The 27164-nt window shown below is 39.5% G+C and overlaps 2 protein-coding genes across 4 annotated transcripts in view; both read right to left on the reverse strand.

Moving 5' to 3' along the window:
- The window catches only part of LOC104011299 (protein C19orf12), a 30016-nt gene extending 29074 nt beyond the window's left edge, over positions 1 to 942 (reverse strand). The window contains exon 1 of one of the 2 annotated variants that reach the window (XM_087738728.1): positions 845 to 942. The gene's annotated coding sequence lies outside the window, so the exon portion shown is untranslated. The remainder of the gene's footprint in view (positions 1 to 844) is intronic. The other variant, XM_087738735.1, reaches the window with a different exon arrangement.
- On the reverse strand, positions 1 to 27027 carry LOC104013307 (uncharacterized protein F13E9.13, mitochondrial). 2 transcript variants are annotated; one of them, XM_087738721.1, is made up of 7 exons: positions 26940 to 27027; positions 26671 to 26746; positions 25418 to 25500; positions 17136 to 17316; positions 9390 to 9540; positions 7104 to 7231; positions 1 to 940 (listed from the first exon to the last, which is right to left on the reverse strand). In XM_087738721.1, exons 2-7 carry the CDS (start codon positions 26741 to 26743, stop codon positions 750 to 752), a joined length of 807 nt encoding a protein of 268 aa, XP_087594847.1. In that variant the 5' UTR covers positions 26744 to 26746; positions 26940 to 27027; the 3' UTR covers positions 1 to 749. The 2 variants fall into 2 exon arrangements, with proteins under 2 accessions (XP_087594847.1, XP_087594848.1); XM_087738722.1 differs by lacking the exon at positions 1 to 940 and adding an exon at positions 6583 to 6707.
- Between the last annotated feature and the right edge of the window lie 137 nt (positions 27028 to 27164).

A 27164-nucleotide genomic window follows, 5' to 3' on the forward strand; every position in this document is an offset into this window, starting at 1 on the left:
TGAAAAATAACAATAAACCTTTATTAAAATTTCCAATTTTTGCAAAAACATTTTGACTAAATTCCAACTCTACTTAAAATGTAATTCAATATTTACATTTATTCTCCAATAAGTATTGCAAGTAAATCAATTTCCTAATTATCTTAAATTTTTGTATGGTATACAATTACTACATTTTTGTAATAAATGCACAATTCTAATGAAAAAATAATGATCTTTAACTTTAATAGAGCCCTTCATTTGAGGAGATGAAAGTGCTGTACATTCATTCATTTATTATGTCTTACAACCCCCCTGTGATATAGGTACTATTATCATCATTTTACAGATGGGAAAACTGAAAGGCTAATTAACTTGTCCAATTTACAATACTCTTAAGCTGTAAACCTAGGGCATCCTATTGTACTCACAGGCAAAACAAAATTCAGCTCACCTGTGATGAATATTTACTACAAATTCTTAAACTCCATAAGCATTTTACTTATAGGAGAGAATATATTACATGCCTTCGGAGAGTTGGTTTTGCATTGGTGATGGCTTTGAGTGCCACAGAAATGTGCTGCCTAGAAACAAACACCAGAGCACCAGTTTATTGCCAAGTGTCACCATGTTTCCCAGCTAGTTATGGAGATGATGTGCATTTTCATTTAATGTTATTAGCCATTCAAGCACACATTTGTGCATTAATTTTGTACGATGTATCATACTGCACTTATACACACACAAAAAAATACTGTTTGCCGACAAACTCATTCTCTCAGTTTACTCATGTGTTCCATAAACTTCTTCACTCGGTCAGGATCAACACCATTTGCCCAATAACCTTCTTTCTTGAAATACGAACCAATTATTAGGGCGTTTGCATCCAAGTAATTCCTCACATTCTCCAGAGTCACTCCAGACCCAATCAACACAGGAATCTTCACAGCATGTTTAACCTCTGAAGAGAAGAAAACCAAAATTAGGGTTAAGTCCCATCTTTGAAGCTCTATCAAGACTCTTAATTTGCATAGTTTTTCAACAATAAAGAAAGGTATCAAGAAACTCATGATCACGTTATGTCTTCTACTACAGAACAAAACAACTTCTCTAGAAAAAACACCTTTAGCTCTGAACAGCTGTTAAGAAAAATCTCACTTTTATTTTATTTTGCATTCTGTTGTTGTATGAAACACTGCAGAAGAATATTCCTGGCCACATATCAGAGGATGGTTTCAGTGCTATGGAAGATATGAAAGTTGGGTCTTCATATCATACCTGTATGCCTCTTTATTCTTAAGGAACAAGATTTAAGCAAGATGAAGTTGAATTGGTTGATAGAGAATGTACTGCATTTTACTATATTCCCTCATAAATTAATTTTTGTTCCACACCCCTGGTAAGAAGAGATGCTGGATGCAGGAAGTTTTTGCACAGCAGGACCAGACCCTTTTTACTTACTGTGACTGTTACCATCACGCTTAGAGGCTCCATTGTGCTTGAGGTACTACATGTACATGGAAAGGAGCTATCGTTCACTACTGTGTTGCAGTAGCACCCAGTATAGATTGCAGGCAAACCAGGTCCATTGCCTTGACAAAGGATTTACTGATGTTGGAGTAACCATGTGGGCTCCATGCCCCATGTGGAGTCTTAACTCTGTTCTCAATTTCCCTCACCTTAAGATGTGAATAATCACCTCCCCCAATCTTTCCACAAAGTAATCAAAATACAGCTGCAAGAATAAGATGCCATTCTTGTTTCCATTCATTGTATCAGCTCAGATTCTTTTTTGCAATTCTGGTGAGATCGTTACAGTGGCAGAACTATTCAGCAGAGCTGTGCTCATTACAATTCTTCAGTCATCAGTTTAAATCACAATAATGGTAGTTGGACTGGTGTGTATTTCTGCCAGGTCTCCTTGCTGAATTTATGCTATGTTGACAACTAGTAGGAGATCTTCAGTGAAGAAAGAAGGGCCTTATTCACAGGGAATGGAAAAGGAATGTGTTGTCTACTTCATGATAAATTTCAGGGACTCGGAAGCAGGAAAGCAAGCAGTGGTCATATAGACTACATTGATAGCTCCAGCTAGTTTACCAGAAAGCAAAAGGATAGTACTGATAAAGACTAGTTATCTTTCTATGAATGGCAATGGAACAAAAAACCCAATTATTTTTTCTATGTACAGTATTTGTTACTTAATTATCTGGGCCTTTACCTGGTTCCAAAAGGAAAAATAGACAAAATATCAAAATGGTGCTCAAAATATTACAGATCCATTTCATCCCTTGTGCACAGGGGTGGATTTCAGGCCATGGTTCAGGTGATCACATTCACTGTGAAATGCATGCATTCTGACAGACTGACTGTGCAGAAACTGATTTATGGCTCAGTCACCGTAGTTTACATTTTTTTTTTTAGAATAAAAAGAAAAGGGGATGGCTGTTTTGACCACGGAAAGGTTCCCCATAGATAAATAAAAGGTTATTAGAGTATTTTCTGCAGAACTTGGGTCAGTACTAGCTCTGGAAAAAAAATATTAAAAATCCCAGTTCAAGAATCACTAAGCACCCTTCTCAGCCTTTCATTTCAAACTGACCATCGTAAGAGTCACTCACAGGACTGGATGTTTCTTCCCTTACTTAGAGAAATGTTGTGAGGCATTACTTCTGACCTTTAAAAACCATGTATATTGCTTTAATTGGTGATAAGCTGATGTAAAATGGTAAGAGCTTGAGGTAAACCAGGGAAAGCATATATGTAACATATAAAAGTCTGCTTCAAAACACTGTTTAAATAAAAGTTTCATCAGGCACCAAACTTATTAATTATGCTTCAGGGAAGACTAATTATTTATCACCTTCCTACTTCACCAAAGAAAGGGGATCAATTAAAATGCTCTTGGCTCTCTTTTTAGGTCACATGCCTTACCGTTTTCTCATCTAGGAACAATAACTCCTTACAAACATTTTAACACAAAAATAAAACCATTCCACACAGCCCTTATTGAAAATTTTAAACAAATCAGGTGGATCATGCATATATGATTAAAACTATAGTTATTTCTACGCATATTTTATATTCTTATAGTCATACTACTTACAGCAACAAAATAATTCATTTTTAGTTATTTATAGTATTATTGCTGAAATCCTGTTCTAGAAAAATCAGAATTTTATTTATATAGTATCTACATTCTCTTGGAAATAGATCTGCTTTACATAGATACCAAGGCATAATTAAGGTGCTACAACTGACCGGAGATTTGTGCAACAGTACTTTACTGTATTCCCAGAGGAACTTCATTCCAAGTCAATATTTGTTTTTACGACAAGTGCGTAAGGCACATTAGCAGGTAGTTGGTTTACAATTATTTCACATCAGCAGGAAAAATGAAGAACCAAATAATTAAACAAAGCATGATCACATGGGTGTAAGACAACAGCTTAGTCCTACGAGGCAAAGGAGTAAAAACCAGTGAAATCTGAGACTGCTGTGAAACTATGAAAAACCCCAAAGCTTTCCAAAGTAGCAAGGTATCCAACTCCTGCTGTGATCCATACATGACACACAGAGTCCACACACATCTCTCTGTGCTGGAGATTTATTCAGACTGACAATGTGAAGAATGGCAAAGGGAGTACTCTGTCTGCAATGAGACAGGGTTACCTAATTAAGTATGCTACAGATGCTACTGTTAAGTCATTTCCAAGCACATCAAGGCCTAAAGTTGATTAGTAGAAGGTGATTTGTCTATTGGCTGTGTTAATACAAATTCTAACTTGTAAAAGAAAATAAAGCAACAGCAGTGAGATGTGCTTTTGCATGGCAATGTTCAGTCACTGTCAAGATGTCTCTAAATACAGAGCTTTCCTTTAAATCTCAGCTTTCTTGGCTTTCTGCTTCTGATTATATTTTTTGACACAAAGAAAAGGAGACAATTCTGTGATGTTACAGTGACAAGATCCTAAAGTTTACATAACTTGTACATTTCTCTGTTTCAATAAACTGTAACTAGAGGGCACTGTGCTCTTTCTTGTGACGGTACATCTGCAGACATGTCTTTAATAAAATCAAATTAAATAGTGCTTGGTTGCAAAGCACAATGAAAGCATTTGAACTACGGTATGCACAAGTTACATGAAATAAAGGCCAAATGCTCCTAGCTTGAAAACAATGGCGAAGAGCAGCGTAAAAATAAGCGCCACTGTGCCAATAACTTGCTCGACTACTCTTCTTTAATAGCTGTTTCATATGCAGTAATCACTGCAGTGTGCAGTACCGTACACAACACTATGTTTATGGTAATGCTCCACTGTAACACATTTTAGTTTTTTAATTCAAAGGACTTTCTCTGTCATTAAATCTACGGTTTACAAAAAGTACAGATCAGAGACTTGCATCTCCTGTTTATCTCTATGAGGGTACTGCAAAGGCAGCAGCCTCTATTTTGACCTAAATGTACCATCAAAATGTGAGAGGGTGAATCAGTCTTGATGCCCCTTTTATGAACAAAAACGAGGAGGTGACAGTCACAGCCAGCTGGTGAGTTTCATGATGTACCCCATTTTCCACTGGTTACTCACCTGAGGCCATTTGCTTTGTTCACACAGATAACTAAGCAGTCGTTATACAAAGCTTTGATCACTTAAAATACAGCCTGGATGTGAAGCAGGTATTTCAGCAGTTATACCCAAAGAGAAAACCTGATAGGTTCACTCTCCAACCAAAGAATGTTTCGCAATGTAGCAAACTAGAACAAACTTCTATAACCTCTTAAATGAAAGTATGGTTTATTAAATAAATTAATTGTAATTCAAAATGCTCAGCTGTAATTCCTGCTCCTTAATCACCTGAAGTCTGATTTTTAGACCTTGTACTCTGTTGACCACTGGAGCCCGGTACGCCCAGAGAGCCCCAGAGCAAAGCCTGCCAGCCGCTGCGAGGAGCGACGCTGATGGCTGCCTATGAAAAGGCGGCGACACAAACTACAAACAAAACCCTACTGAACGCCGTTCTCTGGCTTGACAGGGAAACACTCATTTCCCACACCCCATCACAAATCAGTCAATTCAACACAGACACAAAGGCAAAAACACTTCTATATTACTGCACCACAAAGCTGAAAAAAAGACATGACAAAAATCTCATCTGTCTCTTGGTTCTGCTTTCAAGAGATGCTTTGCAGTGTGATGAAAGGTGCCCAATTGTGTGTATCATCGTAACACAGCACTTCCAGGGCTGCATAAATTCGTGAAATGCAAAATTTCACTCACATCAACACCAACTTTGTAGACTGTATATCTGATTCCTTTTAAGAATCTGCTGACATAGATGTGCCTAATTTGTCATTTCCTTATACCCTGGAATATTGATTTTTAAGAAGTTCTCGTAACTGTTTTAAGCCAACATCCTTCTTATAAGAGGGCCTGCTAACATCCAAAATGCTGTGACTTAAGTAAAATAAATCCGTGATCCACAGATTCTTTGCTTTCATAGCAGAAATCCAAACACAAAATTAATGTGTGTACTTCATTACAGCTGCCAACTCTGATTCATTTTGTTCTTTGGACCCAGAAAGAGAACAAGACGGAGACTGACGTGTTTGTTCACATGAAAGAAAAGCAGAAGCCATAGTGCTGTCTCGGAGTCCTGTGATAAAAAACCTATGGGCCTAGAGATCAGGTTTTGCTCTCTGATGCAGGAAATCAATGGAGGTTGCACATGCATATGCGAAAGCAGAATTTAACCTAGGATTTTGCCCTAAGACTTATCAAATCCTTTTTTTTTTTTTTTTAATTATTTAATCTGCATTAAGGGTGGTGGAGACATTCATTGCAAACTCTAGGGCTGGAGCTCTAGAGTAACGAAATTTTGTAGTCTTGAAACTATGCCTGGCTTTCAGGGTCACTTGTTCCATGGATCATTTCTAGTTTACTGTACCAAAAGACCCAACTAATTGAAGGGTTCAATATTCACACCAAACCATCATTTTCTTTTTAGCATTGGTGACTGAAGTGTAGTAATTTATAACCGATTTGGCAAAAAGTTCACTTAATATGTATTAAATAAAAAACCATTTTGACAAGTTCAACATTCATTTTAAATGCTGTTAAGCATGTATGATATAGGTAAAACCCTGAAAACGCTAAATGATTTCATATTATTTCAAAAGATGTTTGAGGTCCAGGTATCTATGGCAAGTAAAGTATGGTTTTCACCCTCATCAGCTAACATAAGTTGAATACAATTCACTCTGCCCTAGAACTTCAAAACATGCTAAGTTTAAGCATGTCAGCAAAAATAAAACCTAAAAACCACACATTCTATTTTATGTAGTGAGACCCTCAAGTGCAAGCCATTAATCTAAATTAGTGATGAAAATCAAATGCCCCCATGATAGAACTTTAATTCTGGCATGGGAGCAATCCATTTTCATGAAGACAGCCCAGACTTATGCCAATATAAAAATACGAAGAATCATATAAAATTTTTGCAAAGGTCAGAGCTCATAGGTCAAATGACTCTCCCTTGATAAAAAGTCCACACCATTTAAAAATTATTTTGATGTAATATCTTTCTATCTACCAATTAACTTACATTCTTTCTGAAAATCTTCTAAGCAGTATTTCCCCCGATATTCTTGTTTGGAATGTTGCCTTACCAAAATGCCTCTTTTCTTGCAGGACTTCCATTTTTGTTGCGAAAGACAAAAATGCTTAACTCTTCAATGGAAAGATTTATAGTTAGTTTTCTAATAAGGCTATAAAGTACCTTTTTCTTATATTAAGACTTTTTAGAAATGGAACAGGTAGGTTTTTAACATATTTTACACACATTTTTTACATTTTTTTCATTTAAGCCTCAACATCATTCAGTGTCATAAAAGCTTGAAATAATTTTCATTTTTGTCCCGCCAAATTGTTGTTTAGAAACATACAACAGCCAATCTGAATAGCACCTCAATCACATTAGTTCTGCATCAAACCAAACCCTACAGTGAGAGTTTTTCTTCCCTTTTTTTTTTTCCTTAGGGACCAGTGGACATATAGATTTCTTTCTACATTAACCCAGAAGCTGATTCACTGCCTGTTGTCCGACCTTCGTATGACAGCTCTCACCTTTCAGCTCCTGAGGATCTGCAGGCAATCCGGTAGCCGTGCCAGTCAGTACGACCCCATCAGCCATGAAGAGCTCAGCAGCAGAAGCGGTCTCGGCCACACTGACATCTGCCGTCAGAGCGTGAGCACTGTAAACAGCAGGAACGTACCCTGTGGTTACTGTCGGCACACACATTTGTTATCCATCTTGTTGAATGTTTAGACTGCATTTCATCTTCCCCGCTGTCAGAACAACCAAAGGCAGGCTTTGCAAGGGAGGGTAACTGTCCTGTTTTAAAACGGGAAGCAAAATTGCAATACGAACAAGAAAAAACCCAACCTTTTCCATCAGGGAACCATAATTGATCGGTCTACTGCTCTGGGTCTCCTGTCTCTAAAGAGTGATTGCTAAGTGTGAACTACCAAGTGTCAATTGAGACAGCTGCTTACATGTCAAGCACCTGTATTTCAGAAATGTTGAGCACACACAGCTCTCCGACTTCAAGTGGGAGTTGCGGATGCGCAGTCATTCATAAATCAGATCCTGTTGCCTAGAACAGAATTAACACCCCTCCATTTCACAAAGTCCAACTAACAGAAAGTATAGTTATTACCTATGATATAATCACAGGAATCATCTTGCACAACAGTTACAAACATCAGTTACCTGCAACCTAGTTTTTCAACAGCAGTCTTTCATATATGGGTGGCGCACTTTGTCCGAAACCTATAGCAATAGCAGCTTTTAATTTAAGCAGTTCTAAACTTTGAAGAATTCCAGCCATTGCTGGTTTAACACCTGACTTTGTTGTTTCTATACTTCCATTTAAGTAGAAAACAATGGCTATGGCCAACATGTTGCACTGATGAGCGGTGATGGAGCCAACCTCTTTCCTGGATCAGCCTGGACGGACAACGCTCTTGGGGGGGCCATGCTCTGGCCATATTCAGAGGCAGCGTGTGTGTGCAGCGCGTTCCACTCATGGTGATGGATGCAAGAACAAGTACACTAACTCCCTTTCTGCAGCTGGAGAAAGGCAGGCCTAACTACCTAATGCATATAATGAGGTTGAAACAGGACTTAAGAGTAATAGGCACCCTAAAACTAGCACATAGAGGGTAGCTGAAACACAGCAAGTAGACTACTAAAAATAGTTTCTCCCCATTTAAAGAACAGGAGGCTAGCAGCTCTCAGTGGCAGATGTGTTTTTCTACATTAAAAGACTCAAACAAGTCCTTTAACATTTCCTTCTCAGCTTATGAATCTGCCTGAAACAAAAATCTCTTTTCCTTTCTTAAAATGCAAACCCTTTGAACAATAGGAAGTATAATCCAAATATCAATTCATCAATTGTCAAGACAAAGGGAAAAAAAAAAATCACATGATGTAATCAATTTTTTATAAAAAAGATAATGCAATGTATTTTTATTTATATATATACACATACATATATAAAAAGAAATCATTAGAAAGAAACCACTCTGAAAGGACCTTAAAAGCTTAATTTGACTACACCAAATTGTTTCCTTTCTATTTTGAAATTTATTACCTGTTTATTAGGTATTTAAGATCTTCCTGACTTGGTTATTCTCACAATTACCCACATACTGCACACAAACATTTTAATTAGGTTATTTAGCATGTATAATACATAACACTTGAGCAGTTCTTCTGCAGGGAAAAAAAAAAAACAAAGAGTGACATCTAAATAGCTGAAAGTACCATGTGACAGTTATGATAAAGTATCAGCAGAAAAGAAACTGGATTCATCTGTCATAAGTTCCTTCTGTTTAGTAATCATAGAACATAATCCATACGTAGACAGCACTGATTTAAGTAGAAGAAACCAGTATTATGGGCAGAAAGAAGAAAAAAGAGAATATCTTTTTAAAAATGCCAAAATATTATGATTTGGATGCTTTTATATGGCAACTGCTTGCATAACTAAAGATCATCTTGGATGCCTAGCCTCCAGAAACAAAATTTCTTTAAACATAACAGGCATATACACAAGTATACAAAATCTCACCTAATACCAGATGCAAAACTTTTACAGTCTGCATTTATAAATCTTGAAGGTTAAACAACTGCAAACTTCACAGATGCAGCAACCTGCAGCTTACAGGTGCAAATTTATTTTTAAACATATCTCCTAATAGCACTGCCACCCCTTGCTTGAACAATAAAGTTCTCCCTATATCATTAACTTTCCTGACACTAAATAGGCATCAAAAAAATCAGAAAATGGAGAAAAACATAAGATCATTATTACATTCATATTTACATAAAATATTGCTTGTATTTACCTATGTTTCTTTTTAATATCAGCAAAAATCTGAATGTTCTCTGCTCCAACTTGTTTTCTGTATCGTAGCAGGTTACCTGCGCAGGCATTTATAATCCCCTCATCAGCAACATGAGAAAACACAAACCCTTCAGCCCGGATAAAATCAAGATCTGAAAAAAAAAAAAAAAACACAATAGCAATATCTTAGCTAAAACTGAAGACTGAAAAACAGAAATACTAAAAACAAACAACCCCCCACCTTACTGCCCCTCTTATTTAATCCCAGCACAAGTTGTTCCATAGGCGCTAGGGCTAACCAACCTTGCTTTTCCACATATTTAAGTTTTACATTCTTTATTTTCACCCATATTCTCTCCAACTTCTTTCCATTTTACCACCTTCAACTCCCTTCTCTCCCATAGAGCCCACCAGTTTTCTCCCTATCCCCACAGTTCCCTTCTCTTTCTCAGCCCCATCATATCAGTTTGTTCCCATGCGGCTCCGAACTGGCGGCTGCACACCCTGCCCTCCCTCTTGCCATGACCTGCCAGTGGGCACGTGCCGACAGAGGAGCAGGTAGGTCAAAACACAGCTCCTTTGTCCTAATGATGCATCTTCTCTCCAAAAAGGGTCATTAACTTGGGTGTCTCCCCTCTTTCCAGATACCTCTTTCATTGTATTCCTTCTTTTCCAACGTCTATTCCCCTGTTAAATATGCCTGAAGTTGGCCATCAGAATCAGAGGAATAGCATTAAGTCTTCTTTCTTTAGGAAATTAGGCAAGAAGACACAGCCTGCGACACATGATATACAATCTGTTTGACTCTCCATCTGAATGTGGCTTGTGTTTTCTACACAGCACAGCATCAACAAATTACTTCTAGAGCTGTGCCAAAGGTACGAAAAGATAAGGTTTGGGAGGAGCGAAACATTTTCCACTCTATCCCGAACTTACTCCAACCATCAACTCTACCATGTCTTAGCAACACAGATTCCACCATATTCGTTCATTTTTTTGCTCTAGGAAGGTTTTGTGGGATGGATACTTAAGAGGAAGATTATGAATAGCAATGACTTCACACAGGCCATTCATCTACTCTCAGGGACCCCCTACACAGCCTTGAAATATCTGTGTTGAAATACTGAAGCCTTGGGCCATGGTGTAATAAGCCCACAGCTGTAAGGCACAAGATTGAATTCTGACTCCCTTGTTGTATTCCCCTCTTCTCTCCAGTCTTTCATAGCCTTGAAGTTTATTTCACCTGTCACTTAACATACGTGTAAAAGCTCTGCATTCATCTTGTGCAGCTTTTGCTGTTCTTCCAGTTTACTTTAGAGGTCTCTTCCAGGCCCTTGTGAAGCTCTGCTGCGGCTCCAGCTTTGGAGTCAGCTGCACATTTAATTAGAGCTGACATCATACCAAGGAAACCAACGCATGTGAAGGCAGCCATCAAGGATGCAATCCCACCCACCAGAGAACTGCTTAGGCAACAGAGGCCTCACCTTAACACATTTCAAATATAAACATAAACGATCTTTAAAATCTATTTACCAAATGACAAGGTGCCTGTTTATTTTAAAATTTCGGTTTCATTCCAAAAGCCCTGAAGTTGCAGAAACAGAAGCTTATGCCTGATAGAGAAGAGACCGTATTGCTTAGCAACACAGACTCCAGCAAACAAGAAACATCACAGATGGATGCCAAATCAAATAGGAGCTGTCCTGTGCCTTGAGATTAGCGGGTGGAGAGCATGGAGTATTCTCAGGATCCAAAGACAAGAGTGTGCCACAAGTATTGTTATAGGTGCTAGTAGATATTGGGTAATAAACACGGCACAAATAGCTAGATTTCTGCATCTAGGAACAAAAGCTAAAGGGTCTGTTTAAATCACCCAAGTTTACAGTACAATTCAGACTTAAATAGGAAAAATTACTTCTCTTCTAATCATAAGACTATCGATGAGTCCAGAGATATGTTACATTTCCACAGCAATCACAATATCTAACTCAGGACAGGGGCTATTCATTGAGTAATTTCATTTACTGAAATCACTGCTTACACGTTGTTTGTGGAAGCTTGGTTTGTGTTTCCTTACCTTAATAATTTAAGACTTTCTGCTAAACATTAGGATTGTACTTAGTTTAACAAGGCTGCACTCTACTTGAGTTTTTGGGGGCTATGAAAATACAAATTTTAACCAACTCTAATAGGTGCAGGCACCAAATCATTACCCTTCTGTTTTATGAAGCCATAATCAGATTCTGCTAATGAATTCATTTTTACGCTCATAAAATTGTGAGAATGATACTATTGCTTACTTTCACATTTGGCAAGTTGAAAAGTAATAGCCGTTGAACAGTTAATAGGCAGTGCCATTTCTGACTTACATGGGAACAAAAAAATTTTGTAATCTCACTGGAAAACAAGAACAGGAAATTTCCAACAAAACCTAATAAACAGAACTTCAAGATTGTATTAGGAAGATGATACAATCAAGTAACCAGCCGCTGCAGGGCCTGTTCAAGGAACTCGAGCTTGTCTCTTTCAAAAGTTAGTGTTACTCCACTTACTTTAATCCAACTTAAACAGCATTACCCAAACAGCTGCAGAGGTATATCAGTTGTAGATAAAAGCTTTAATTTTTTTTTTTTCCTTCCCATGATAATTTATGATTAAAAGGAAAAAAAATGACAGACTAAAACACTTTTGCTGGGTGAGAAAATATCACAAGACTGAGTTGATGGAGAAAATAGTACTTTTCCTTTATCCATCTTAAATGTGCAAAATGTGCTATCGATGCATTTTAACACCACAAAACAGTGAATTCGATGCAACCATTGAGAAGCCCTTTCTCAGGTATGTTCCTTCCTTGAGTTATAAAGTCAAAAGGAGCTGGGAGCTAGGATTTACTGCTTTCACAGAGATGGGATCTGGCCTCTGCAAGGCAGCAGCTCCTGGTTTCTGCTGAATTCTGGACTTCAGGCAAACTTCTTCGCCTTTACACAAAGGTGAGATGCTGCAGGTAACTTTACTGGTGATATCTTGTTTTATATGCACAGTAAATCCTGGCTCCCAGCTCTTCTTGCCTTCCTAATTCAAAAAGAATCTGAAAGACTGATTTTGTGCTGAAAATGAAAACTCAGAGGAGTATTGACTTTGCCTACTATTGATGCTAGAGGCATACAGTCTCTGTGCCACAAAGACCCTTTACTATTCAGGACATTGTCTTACAGCAGCTCCTTCCACGCTCAGCAGGATTAGCAGGCCTGGGAGAAGCGTCTCCAGCAGAGTCCGCTGCACTCACTGCCTTGCCCCACAGCACCTGTGGATGCTCCCAAGGCATGCACACCCCTGCTGCAGTTCTCAGCTTAGCTGCCTTCCCCCCACCACAGCATTAAGACGGTGGCAGTTAAAAACGAAAAAGCAGTATACAATTCTGCCCAATTCTATCCCACCTTAAACAGTATCATGGGCTGTAGCAAGTAACTCCTGTGGACGATATCTCTGCTGGTGGGTGAGGGAAAGGAACAGTCTCAGACAGCAAAGCTGTGTTTATAAGAGACATGGAGATATCTGGGTACCTGGGATATCTTCTGATATGAAGCTTCACTTAATCAGCTACCAACTGTGTCATTATCATTGATGAAGACTAATTCAGAAAGGGGATTTCAGTAACATGATCCTTAAAGGAAAAAAGGGCAGTTTTACAGTCAGGTGGAGATGCAGTTGGACTAGATGATTATTTTAAGTCCCTTCCAACTGAGCTATTCTATTCTAAATTTATGAGATGAGAGAAGATAAATGTAAAAACTGAGCCCTGATTCATGATGAGCATAACACAGGCTCACCCAGGTGTAGGAAAGTTGCACTCTACAGTAGACCCTACAGTCCTTGCTCCCAGGCAGCCAGACTGAAGCTCTGGCCAGAACACAAGAGCATAACTTGCCTCTGGCCCATGAGCCTGGGTTTTCCACCCCGTGGAGTCAAGATACAACAGGGAGGGGCACCTGGAATATCAGAAATGTTCCTGTGCATCACTACAAAGATACGGCTATGGGGACTGTGTTATGCCTTGGAGATCAGCAGATGGCCAGGCCAATATTCTACAACAGCAATATTTCTTGAAATCCTTCTTCTTACCATTACCTTTGTCTCCATTAGGTTAATGATGGGCCAGTTATTTATTTCTTCTCAATGACTGCTACATGTTGGTAATAGAGAACATGCAGAATGTATGAAATAATAAAGGGAGTATCACCAGCATATACTCCCGGTATTATAAAGGCTCTGCATCTCCTCTGCAGAGACCTACACTGATAGATTAGAGCCAAGCAGAACATCTCACTAACGAGGAAAAACACAAATAGCAGCTGAGGGCTTTTGGGCAATTCCTTTAGACACAACAGTCCCCTCTAATATGAATAGTCCTTCATAATTAGCAAGCTTTCAGTAAAAGAAAAGCCATGTAATTTGGAAGTAGATGAACAACAAACAACATGAGTACATGAAATTAACACAATGGTTAACTTCAGGAAACAAGACATACTGATAAATAAGTAAGGAAAACCAAACACTATGCCTCAATCTGACCCAGACTTAGTGAACATATTGTGGACATTCCTGAGCACTGAGAAATGATAACCAGTAATATTTGCTAAACAAAAATACATAAGGGAGCATTTGTATTTTTATCTCCTCTACAAATGCTCATAGAACCTGCTTATATATATGGTTCTGTTTCAACCTCAAGCAGATGTAGTTAATTAAATCAGAAACTACAAACAGGAAATTATACACCTCTAAAAAACACATGGTACACCTGTTAATAATGAACCAATTGAAAGGTAACCCTAGCAAACAAATTCTGACTTGCTTCTCCACAAAGAGCATTTTAAGAAAGAAGGAAGATAGAGTCTTTGGAGGGTGTCATTAAAATGAACTATTAAGGGTTGTTTTTTTGAGAATAAGTATTTGAGATTAAGATGGCTTCCAGTCAAAAATATAAATACAAAACGGTACTATTCTGTATTGTCTCTATGTTTTGCACTCTATGGTTCCTTAGGGATGTTACTGTATTTTAAATTAAAATGCCTACATTAGAAGAGTATAAAAACTGAGCAGCAGAGGACTTTTAATATTAAAGAAAGGTGTGACATGAATCTCCCCCACTATTTGTGTATATAATGACACTAATTTTTGAGTGGGCTAACATTGCCATATCAGCCCTTAGGAACTGAGGGAAATCCGGCAGCTTTCAACATAACCTCTTGAAGTCAAAAGCGAAAGCAAAAGATCAGATGCAGTGACGCTGGTTTGTGGGGCAGACGGAGGGGGAACACGGGCCCTGCAGCGAGGCCCACGGCAGGAGAATGCCATGGCCTGTCGGATGGATGCCCTTGGGCAACCGCCTCCTTCAACGCCCTGTGGTGGACCTGTCAGTGCGCTGAACCAGGACCATTCAGCACTGGTGTAACAGTCTGCAATAACCTTTTGGAGCTGGAAGGATGCTGGCAACGATGGTTTTGGCTCAATAGTTGTTTTTTGATAACATGAAGAACTGCTTGTTTGTCAGAAGAGTGCAGACACAGTGGTTCCCTTTTTCCTCAACATCCCCCACTATTTTCCTACCACTGCCCATACCTGTGGCTGAAGCACCCAGCACAAACACATTTTTGCTGGCATTCCTTCCTTTAGGTGCCTAATTGAATAAATAAATGTTTCCTAAGGAACCTCAATAAATTAAAAAAATTCTCAGCCTTCTCATATGCCTCATCCCCTGATTAATACCGTTATTCTCAGATTTATCCAATACCTTGTCAATATACTAGGAAAATTCAGTAATTTCATCTGTTACTACTTGGCTACCCACAACATGTTTATTAGCATTAACCACGTGTTGCTGATGTTGAGCTCCTTCTAGTCACATTGTAAACCTGCTGACTTTTTTTCCCCCTTTACAAAATAAAATCATTAGCTTCACCTAGAGACCACTTATGATTTCCCTGTGCAGTTCTCTTTGGAATGGTTATTTCTACCAAAGATAGCAGTTTCCACAGGGAAAATGACATGACTGCACAGTAGCACGAGATGCTACTTATGCTTTTTAGCTAAAACACCTTCAGCAAGTATTTTTTGTAGTGAAAGCATACAGGGCTTGCTTTATTAATAGCTACCTATTAAAATTGTATTGACGTTAAAGTCACTACTAAGTTGCTACTGAAAAACTACTCAGATTTGCTACCTACAACGTAGCACTCACTTTACTATGGCTTTGCTTAAAGTGATTTTCTTTTATTTTTGCTTTCCTGTTCAGTGAACTTGAGACAATCATTTTTAGAGAAGTGCAATGAAATGCATTAAACACAGGCCTTTCCTAGCTGGCATTCTCCAGTTTCAGAGCAAATAGTGCAGAACAGTAGTAGAGCTGAGCAAAACCCAAGCCCTCCAGGAATTCTCTCCCTCATTAATAATTGCTGAGAAGTAAGAGAAATACGTTGTTCCCACACTATATCCCTTATTTAGTAATCAGGTTTGCTCCTAAAAGGATGCATAACTCACTAACAGTTTGACTATTGCTTTTAAAAAAATAAGATGTATAAATATTTTTGCAAATGCCTATGTATGTCAAGTATCCTACATGCACACAACCCCTAAAAACTAAAACTAGATTCTGTTAGCATTTTTATTTTGTTTTCATATAGGTTCCACTGCAGCAATAAAAATCAGGTTTTGTCAGTTTGTCAAGTAGCTAGATACCTTGAAAGTGTCAGGTTCTGATTTTAAAGCACTCAAATCTTTGTTCAAAACACATCTATTAACAAGATTTCCCCCAACAAAAAAGGAATTTAAGACTTTTAGAACATATTCAACATAATTAAAACTGCCACTGCAGGTAAGTTAGCCTACGTTATTTTATCTGAAATACGGTTTTCAATTAACACCAACATCTTTTAGTTTTGCATTCTTACAAAATTCTGCCTGTTTATAAAATTGGTACATTCAAAAATGTGCAACCTAATTGTAATCACATATGCAATTTAGGCAAAAACAGGCATTAACCCTCCATTTATGAAGTATTTAGGAAGTACAAGCCTTCCATATTAAACCAGCCTCCATCTTTAAATCATGGAACGTTACATATGGAAAACTAAAATTGCTTCAGCAAGCAGTAGGAGCAGAAAGGTTAGTAAGTCTAGGATTCATGCAATAAAGATAGATTAATTTATCTTTAATTTCCCCAAATGCAATTTAATTTTAAGTAGTTTGGCTAGCTGTACACTCAATTTTTTGTTATTATATAAAAAGCTTAATTCCATCCATTCATTAAAAAAGGCAATGAAAACTTAGTTTTAATGGATAACAGTAGTAGCAACAATATATAATTAGATGCTGAAACAGGATGCTTAACCACAGTGGGTTAAATTGATCCTCAAATATAATTTAACTGAAGTAAATAGGGTTACACCAAAGGTGGCTTTTAGACATGAGTAGGTTTAAACTAATCATTATATTTAGACAGGTTTCGCCTAGAAAGCTGCGGCAGCGGCCTTGGGAGTTTTAGCTGCCTCCTACTGAAGCAGTGCACAAGTATCATCTATTATAATCAAGCAGGCATCTTTCTCAAAATCTAATTTCTGCTTTTTCAGGGTACAGTGAGCTTTTCATGTCTCATTTTTCATGGTATCTATGTTAGTACAATGCACAATTTGCAGAGAGTAAATGCCACAGCAAACAACAGTAATAACTGATGAGTCATTTCTATTACCTGCAGCAAGAGCAACTGCTATTGCCTGTTGATTTGCAGCACAGAGGATCTGGACACCCAGCGCGAGATGAGGGCAGGTTTGTCTCACTGCAGCACTAATGACTGTCATTGCTGCAGTTACTTCAGGCCCAGGACATACCGTGTAAGGAAGATCATGCATGTTTTCTACTATCAAGCCATCCTGTGGAGATTATTATAAAGAAATATGATTAAACTGGAAAAAAAGGAACTTAAAAAACATGGCTAGTTTACCATTACGCTGTTTTGTATTAAAAGACACAGGAGTTTAAAGGTTTTCCTTCAAAGGAAGGATTATCTACAGTAAATTGTGTTGATGCATACAACCACTTACAAAAGTGCTTTCATCAACAGCATGGTATTTGCAGTAAAATCATGAAGAGAAATAAATGTGATTTTAATTATACATTCATCAATTTGGTTTCCTTTGATCCATCCTAAAATGTGAACTATAGGCGAATGAGTTAAATCTTATACCTCATTAAAAACAGTGTAAAGTCAAACTTCAATTATCCAAGTGGAATATACGATATTGAGTATGTTTGGATAACGGAGGATTTAGAGATAATCAAGGCAATTTTCAATTCAATTAATGTCAGAAAATAACTTATTTTGGATAAATAAAGGAATTTTTCGTTTGACTACTATTGTGCCTTTTTGCAGTGTGCCTAATACCATAGTATTAACTATTGATATTTCTCCCATTCCAGATTCAGAATTACTTTACGGAAGATATTGCTATACCTCTCACTCCATACGGGCATACTGTTATCAAACAATGGAGTGATGATAAAATACTCTGCTGATATAATTTATGCAATTTATTGAAAATCTTTGTACATTATCTGGTACCTTGTACTTTTCCAGTCATTGTATAGTATATACCAGAAAGTTTTCAACAACTGCAAATCATATATAATTTTGTCAAGGACTAATAACAAGAGTAAAAGTATAGCCTTGAAACATATTTCAAGCCTGATGTTTTGCATTTGCAGTAAGAATGTTAAAAGAAGCTAGAAATTTCTCACTTGCTTCAATCTAAAAACACAAAAAGTTTAATAGACAAATTAATTGTATGTATAGAAAATAAATTTCACTCTCTGGAGTATTATCACACATCTTAATCCTTTTAAAATGAGATCTTTACATTTCAAAGATATTGTAACTGAACCGGAATAGAAAGAAGAACAAAAATACAACTAGAGATTAAACAAAAAAGTTTGGTTAATAATAACGTAGAGAATCAGGAAGGGAAAAAAAAAAGGTTTCCTTTTTTAAAAACTTTCATATGTAATGCTTCTTTAATCTTTGTCATAGTGTAGAAGCCCTTTTGGCAGTAAAAGACAAGACAGTATATAAAATGCAGTTAGCATTTAATGGCTGAGTTACAGGCTAAGCCACAGACATCATAAATGAACACCTAACATGGAGGATGGGGAAAACTGAGAAGGGAAATAATCCCATGGAACAATATGGTCAGTCCAAGCACACGACCCACATACAGTCAGTGTAGCAAGGTACAGCTGCATATTTAAATACACAAAATACATGCTACCTTAAAAACCAAAGGACACAACCTATTAATGGAAAAAAGTGATCTAATATTATGAGCACCCAACATTAGGCCTATGCACTATTTGGTGCCATTCATCAGCATCTTTAATTACAGAATTCCAGTCCAAGAAAAGCTAAGCTAGGCAAAGGAAAACCAGATATGGTCACTAACCAAAACATCCGTCCTTGGTTTTGTTTCTATGTCCAATTCAATGTATAATTTAACATCCACACTTCTCCACCTGTGATGGGAGGTAGCTGTACAACAAAGATGACAACCAGTCCCCTGAAAACCCACTGCATTTTCAGAAATGAAAAAAAAAAAAAAACAAAAAAACAAAACATCAATCACAAACTTTTAGTCAGTTTCTCTGGAATGAGGTCAGGACTGTTCCAACAAACCTGAACTGACCAAATGGTCTTGTACCTCAGGCACAACTACTGAATCCTTTGTGGCACCAACAGAAAAAGAAATCCCTTAGCCTTTTGCCCTCTGTACACATAAATATATTAGGTCAGGCTAAGCAAGAATGCAAAGTTCGTCTGTAGTAATATATGGCAAAAGGGTTAATGTAGAACTATAATATTTTAACAAAACAAACTCAAAAAATGCAACGAACCCTCAAAACCAGGTAATTCCTTGAGGCCACAAAACCTGGAAGCCCTTGGTCTTGGCTCAAGAACACTCTACTTGGCAGGCTTCACCAAAACCTGGATATCTGGGAAACTCCAAGCTTATCATAAGGGCAAGGAGCTAGGATCTGCAAACCAGAAGCCCCAGGCTTTCAGGCAGTCAAGAATCAATCCCAATAGGACATGCAGGAAGAAAGGTGTCTGGGAACGGGGCTTCAGACACTCGGTTCCTGAAGAGCCATGCTAGTAGCCAAAAAAGCAGGAGAACAGGCTGGCAGAATTCCACAGGAATTCCACAGTGAAACAGATTTCCCTGAGTTGCTACTACTTTTACAGCTCAGGATTTGCATAAAGCAAATTATTCCATTAGATACATTAATGAATTAATTCATTTAAAAATTAATTAAAAACTCTGGCCATACTACTGTGCATGAAAAGTATCTGATTGAATTCTAGTTCAAACTGCCAGCATATGGGGAGATTCCAACATTTCTCTCTTCTGCCTTAAACTTATTATATTCACTTTTCAGCAGTTGTCTCTTCCTGTGGTCTCAAGGTCCATAGTTACAATGAATATTTTTGGTATTACTTTAATAATGTGTTATTCTTCTGGTACCATCCAACAGACTATGTTCTTTTGCATATTATGTTTTGTTTAATTAAAAAAGAACAACATATGTTCTGCAATACAGAGAGCTGAATTACAGATGCATTAACTCAAAGCTTTCTTTCATATTTTATATAAAAATATAACACCACAGATTTCTGTGTTTACGGAATTGATATGTATATAAAACAGACTTCAGTACTATCAGACAGCTAATTAAAATGGTGGAAAGAAAACAGTTATGCTAAATTAAAGTTCTTGGAACTTAAGCTTATAGTTTAGAAGTCTATGGGAACAGCTACTATATTACACCCTCCAAAGCAGAATTTATTTGGATAGTATGAGATAAAACTCTAGCAAATATCTATTATGCTCTTTTTCCATTGAATATTAAGATGATTTAAGTGTTGCTTATATATAATAGCCTTATTATAAGTAATTCTCAAACAGTATATTTCCTTTTTAATTTGAATGACTTCTGAAGTGCTACATATATGCAAAATGCCTCCTGTATCACAGTTAGCTACTGGAAAACGGGTCATTTAAATAGCGCTCTGATTATATAGAAAAATAATTTCCTTAGCTTTATTCCACTTATAGAAATGACCTCTTAAAAACTTCAGCCACATGCACACATATCACAGCAGACAAGCCTCAAAAATAGTCACAGCACTACAAACCACAACAGGTATAACAATCATACAAACTTTAACTCACCATCTACCTAATACAGCTTTTACCTAGGGCAACTTTAACCCCGGTGTTTCCCCTAACAGAAAGGCTTTACCTACAAACATATACATACTAATACAAACCTTTGCAAGCTTAAAATAACTACTCTTTTCTACAGGAAGAAAAGGCTTTTTTGTATCATACCCATTATTATATAGGCTCAGGTGTGCACTAAGACAATTACAGCCTTTCCCACCACCACAGTCATGTGCCCCTTATAAAGGAAATCAGGTGCCTTTGTAGAGCATTTATTTGCTGTGTCTAGGCACAGCTTCCTAGCAATTCCTTTAAAAACTCTACCTCCGGAGCAAGAGGTTACTGCCTTAATATAGGTAAATAGGTATTTTATGTTCTCCCACATATACCATAGGAGGTAGTTGCAGGGAGGTTTGCTATTTTTTTCCTACTGTAATATAGCTAAGATTTGAAATGTTAACATCTGTATTCCAAGTGATAACTACCTCCATGTTTCTATGCAGAAATACTAGTTTCTTCTGTCTTAACTGTTATTAAACTCTAATTTGAATTCCAACTATCATCGTAGCTATAAGAGTAATAGGCTTGAAACTTATTTTTTTAAAAACTTCAATGTAAAAGATGTAGTAGCAGCTACTGTTCCAGGTACAAAGACAAAAGAAGGGTCAGGAGGATCAGAACAGCAATGCATGCATCTCCAGAGACAGCACTGGTAAAAGAAGTAAACCTAAAATTTTATGTGGTAAGAAGCACCATAATATTTGCAACTCAACATAGCTTTATAATTTGGGGTTTGGGTTTTTTTTTTAAAAAGAAATAGTTTTACTTATGTACCTCTAACTGTCTTAATGTTAGCTACTCAAGTAGCTACAGCTAAGTAACAGCAACTAGTAGTAAAGTGATCTATATCAATGAAATTAGAGGGAACTCGTGCTCTATTTTCTGGCTACAAAGTAAGCATTACCCAGGCTGAACAAAATGAATAAAAGTTAACTCAAACATATTTTGCATTTTTCTTAAACAAAAGCGGATACAAATTGGAGGGATCATAATGCCTCCTAGCTTGCTGCTTATAAAAATCTTGTCTAGGGAATTTCATTGTTTAGCAGCACACAAGTACAAAGCATATACATTTTGAGCACAGATGGCTTCCTAACTGAGCACTCACTTGTTCTCATTACTGTGCTCTAATATCACAAATCTTTCATATTTATTATGTTAAGCTGCTAATGTGCCAGACAAGTCACCTTTTTCTGAGTATACTAGGATTTACTTCCAAGTGTAATGCATACTGAGTGAGCAAGATCATATACTTTATTTTTAAATGTTAATGCCAATTCAAGCTACTTGAGATAATATGTAAACATCTAGTAACAGCAAGATGGTTACATACCTTCTTAAAGGCTACTGTAGGCAGCATTTAGAAATACTGTCAGTAGAAACATCTGTGGAAAAAAAACTTTAAGTTTCTAGCTCTTCTTCCACAAGAAAACCAGCTTAACGGCTCACTCAGAGTACTGAGGGGGAACCTAAGTATATTCCCATTAAAGAAGCAGGATAGCTAGTTTGGCAGAGTGGTGATTGCTGTGCAAAAGCCAGGAAGCTCCTGAAGTATCTGTCACGAAAGCTTGCATTTCTCTTAAAGTACCAGGAAAAACTGAACAAGTGAATGGCAGAAAGTGTTAGGCAACCATACTGATATTTATGGAAGCTCTCCTGATTATCTCTGACCTTTATGGCATTAATAAAGGATTTGTTTGTCATATTGCTGTAACATTATTGTGTACAGACCTTTAGAATAAAGATTGGTGTGGAATGTATACTGATGTTCTTGCGACTTCTACTGGAAATGGACTAAGCATAACTTTAAGTCCTGAATTTGTCCAAATGTGTAGAGAAACAACTACGTTCACCTCATCTCTCTACCTGAGAGGTAGGTTTTAAAATATTTAAATTTTTATTTATATTTAAATATTTAAAGATACTTAAAAAGTCAAGTACAGAGACTGCGATGCAGTAGGAGAAAAGGTAAACCAGTTAGACTTGGAACAGCAGAATTTATTACAACTGTTAAAAAGACAATAAGTATAAAACCCAAATTAAAATTTTGTGTTAGTACTGATTTTAAAGTTGATCTTAAAACTGTTCCGGCTTTGTGCATGTCAGCAGTGAAAGTAACTGCTCCTGTACACTCCCTCACCTTTAGGTATACTTGGTGTTTTCTCCCTGCTGCGAAAGGTTTCAATGTGTAATTGGTACGTAAGGGAAATGGGTAAACAAGCACTGGAATGCAGGGCAATGGTTTCAAGAGTTACAGATCACTTGTGTAACCACTTCCTTTAACACAGGAAGACAGAGACTAGTACTTGTCACTCTTCTGATGTAGATCAAATCATGTTATACCGCATGTTGATAAAGTAACTGTAAAGGCAAAATATAAAGTCACAGCACAGAATACAGAGCTATTGCACACCTGTTCTTTCAACAGGCATGAAAAGGAAGAAAACTTACTCATTCTGTACAACTTGCAGTTAGAGATTATTCTAACTGAGTGGACATCTTGCACATGGTCATCTGGTTCATAGGCACTGAAGCCTGCCTATGTAAACATCATTCTTCTGCACTGCTGTTTATCCTTTCAACAATTCTGTTCTCAGGATTCTTTCCTAATTTAGCCTTACTAGTGCTCTGCCCCTTCTATAATTTAGACTAAGCTCTTATATTCAATTTTGTTCACTCTGTAAAGTATCATTCTAATTTATGCCATTAAAAAGGTTTCAACTGGCTTGTTATTAAATTTTTGCAGAAAACAGCAGCTCAGAGCAATGACTACTTGTTCATTTAAGATATTTTCAAACCTCGGACATTAGGACACCACCTTACCATGCCAGAAAATGTACATAATACTGTAGGCACGTCAAAGAAAAAGCACATCAACACCCAAAGACAAGGTGCAATGAAATGTTTAAAACATATCTGACCTTTCAAAAGGACATACACCCTGTTAAAATCTACTGACCTATGAAGATTACTACGCCACTTTAGGTCCAACAGCAATTCAGTCAGTAGTACCTGCCTCTTCTTGCCTCTGGCTGACACTGGCCTTTTGGGCCTTCTTTTCTAGATGTGCAAGGCAGGCATGCTTGCTGTGAGGGGGCTAGGATAGAAGGGTTAAAGAGGGCAGAAAAGGGCCTGAGGTTTTTTTTGGTCCCTGAATAATCTGTGCTGTTTTGTTACAAACACCAATGTGGGGTGATCCTGCAGCCTACAAGTGACTGAGGTATATATGCAGTGCCTCAGCTGTGCACATGGCATTCCTCCATGACTTCATGAAGCCAGAGTGTTGTACAGAGCTAAAAATACAGTGGCTTGTCAGACTGGATGATGAAGCATTCTACAGCCAGATACCTACAATGCCAGCAACCGTCTGTGTTGCAGTCAACTTTCCTTTTCTTTTTTTCACCCTAAATTGACTTGTTTCTTTGAAATTGATGGTAATCCAACTTAAGCAACTTGAACTGCACAATTTGAATTTAAGCTTTTTCAACTGTTTTGGGTGCATGTGATGCTTACTGTAGGTTTTGTAATCTAGAAAGCCTACTTACTATGTTGAAATAAAAGATGTGGATTTAAACATCTTCCTAAACCATGTGGTTTAAGACCACAGAATGGCTGGGGTTGGAAGGGACCTCTGGAGATCATCTAGTCCAACTCCCCTGCTAAAGCAGGTTCCCCTAGAGCAGGCTGCAGAGGATCGTGTTCAGGTGGGTTTTGAATATCTCCAGAGAAGGAGACTCTACAACCTTTCCGGGCAGCCTGTTCCAGTGCTCTGTCACACTCAAAACAAAGAAGTTTTTCTTCATATTCAGATGGAACTTACTCTGTTGCAGTTTGTGACCGTTGCCCCTTATCCTGTTGCTGGGCATCAGTGAAAAGAGTCTGGTCCCATCTTCCTGACACCTGCCCTTAAGACATTTGTAAGCATTGATAAGATCCCCTCTCAGTCTCCTCCAGGCTAAACAGACCCAGCTCCCTCAGCCTTTCTTCATGAGAGATGCTCCAGTTTGCTAATCATCTTCATAGCCCTCCGCTGGACTCTCTCCAGTAGTTCCTTGTCTATCTTGAACTGGGGAGCCCAGAACTGGACACAGTACTCCACATGTGGCTTCACCAGGGCAGAGTGAAGGGGGAGGATAACGTCCCTTGACCTGCTGGCCACACTCTTCTTAATGCACCCCAGGATATCATTGGCCTTGGCCACAAGGGCACACTGCTGGCTCATGAGTAACTTGTCCACCACGGCTCCCAGGTCCTTCTCTGCAGAGCTGCTTTCCAGCAGGTCAACCCCTAACCTGTACTGGTGCGTGGGGTTGTTCCTCCCTCAGTGCAGGACCCTACGCTTGCCTTTGTTGAGCTTCATTAGGTTCCTCTCTGCCCAGGTCTCTAGCGTGTCCAGGTCTCGCTGAACAGCAGCACAGCCTTCTGGTGTATCAGCCACTCCTCCTAGTTTTGTATGGTCAGCAAACTGGCTGAGGGTACACTCTGTCCCTTCATCCAGGTCATAAGTTGAACAGGACTGGATCCAGTACTGACCCCGGAGAACATCGCTAGCTACAGACCTCCAACTAGATTCTACACTGCTGATCACAACAAAAGCAAAGATGCTTTTGATGAATTATAGACTTACTTAATTTAAAATATTGGCTATGCAGAAGCAGCTTTGTGTAAATGCTGCCATAGAAAGAAGGAAAACAAAACTTACAACTCCAGCATCCTTGTAAGCTTCTGCCTCTTGACAAGCTTGGTCAATGATCTGGGTCAATGGAAGAGAACTTCTTGGTGTCCCTGCAAGAATAATGCTGCTTACCCCAGGGCACGCACAAACCAGCTTTCAGGCAGGATAACTGTAGGGATTGGCATACTGAAATAGTGAGGAACAGGGTAAAGTTTCTAAAAGGCTGCTGTATCTCCTTGAGACATGCCTTAGTGGCATCTCTTTCCTTACCTGAACTTGACAGATCTGCTGTGACCATTCAGCTCCTAAATCTAATTCACAAACATGAGGAATATCTGCTATAATCTCTTATTGTACCAGGTCTGCTCTTAGCTTGCTATTCCTGTACTTATTATAGCTTATCCTGCATTAGTGATGCTCCATGCAATACCACCTATGGTGAGACCGACCTCTAGGTCTGCAGAATACCTATGCTGAACACCAGTCAATTTAAAATTAGTTAAACCTATCTTAAACTCTAATCTGCAAGGTTGATTGTACCTGATCTTCAGTACAAGTGCTTCATGGCAGAAATGAACATGCATGGATTTTGTTGGAGTTCAATGAACTTTCCTTAAGATCAACTCCAAAGTCTTTTCTGATACTTGGGCTCCTAAATCCAGGCACTGACAGTCTGAAATGGGGACTGAGAAGAGCCCTCCGACAACTTTTTTAGATGGTCTGATCTGACAGCCTGGTGAAAGCTGGCCGTAGTGCCTGGAGGCTGCTTCTGCGACAAGGTGGAGCACAGTGAGCTCCAGGCACCAGCCTGTCACGGGGAAGGTCAGTAGCTGTAACGGGCTCTGCCTCCCCTGAGCCCCCGGAAAGGTGGATGAGGAGGTCAGGGTGGAACAAACCCTGCCTGCTGTTGCCTGAGCTCCCTGCAGCCTCGCAGGACCTGCGGGAGCTCTATCCAACATCTGTCCTGTCCCAGCGCTCGTTTGTGTAATTTCATAACCATCGCCTCTTAAAACACGGCAGCGGAGAGCTCACCAAAACCATACCCTCGTTTTCCCAGCCTAGCTCCCCACATGGAGGTGTCTCCTGCCTCTTTTCCCTCCAGGAAGGGGCGATGCCCAAACCCGGGGCCCTTCACGGGGGGCCCGCAGCGGCGGTTGAAGGCACAGCCTTCCAGCGGAGCGGGCTCTGCTCCGGGGGCCGCCGCCGGGCTGCGGGGCGACGCCGCCGGCAGGGCGGCAGGGCCCGGTCCCGCCGGCTGGCCCTGCCCGGCCGCCGCTTACCTGGCAGCGCTCCCACGTGCACCACCCCGACGACCGCCGCCTTCAGCCGCCCGCGGAGCCCCGGCAGCCGCATGCCCTGCGGGGAGGGAGGGAGCGGGTCAGCGGGGCGGGCAGGCCCCGGCCCGCCACGGCGGCGGCCCGCCTCCGGCCGCGGGCAGGCCGGGCCCGTTCCCGACCCCGACCCCGATCCCGTTCCCGCTCGCCGGCGGGGCGGGCGGCCCCTCCCCTCCCCTCAGCTCCGCTCCTCTCCTCAGCTCCTATCCCCTCACCTGCCCCCGCCGCCGCCAGCCCGGCGGCGTCCACCTGCGGCGGCCCCGCGCGCTGCTGCCGCTGCCGCTTCCGCGTCGGCGCCGCCGGCCCCGCCCCCGCCCCGGCCCCGCCCCGCCCCGCCGGCCCCGGCGCGGGATTCCGCGCCCCGCGGCGCCCCGCGCCGCTCCCCCGGCGCCCGCCGACGGCCGGCGGCGCCCCGCCGCGCCACCCGCAGACCCCGCCCC

This window comes from Nipponia nippon, unplaced genomic scaffold (assembly GCF_047370975.1).
Source record: "Nipponia nippon isolate SJK-2023a ecotype South Korea unplaced genomic scaffold, ASM4737097v1 scaffold_7, whole genome shotgun sequence".
In the NCBI taxonomy this organism is placed as follows: Eukaryota; Metazoa; Chordata; class Aves; order Pelecaniformes; family Threskiornithidae; genus Nipponia; species Nipponia nippon.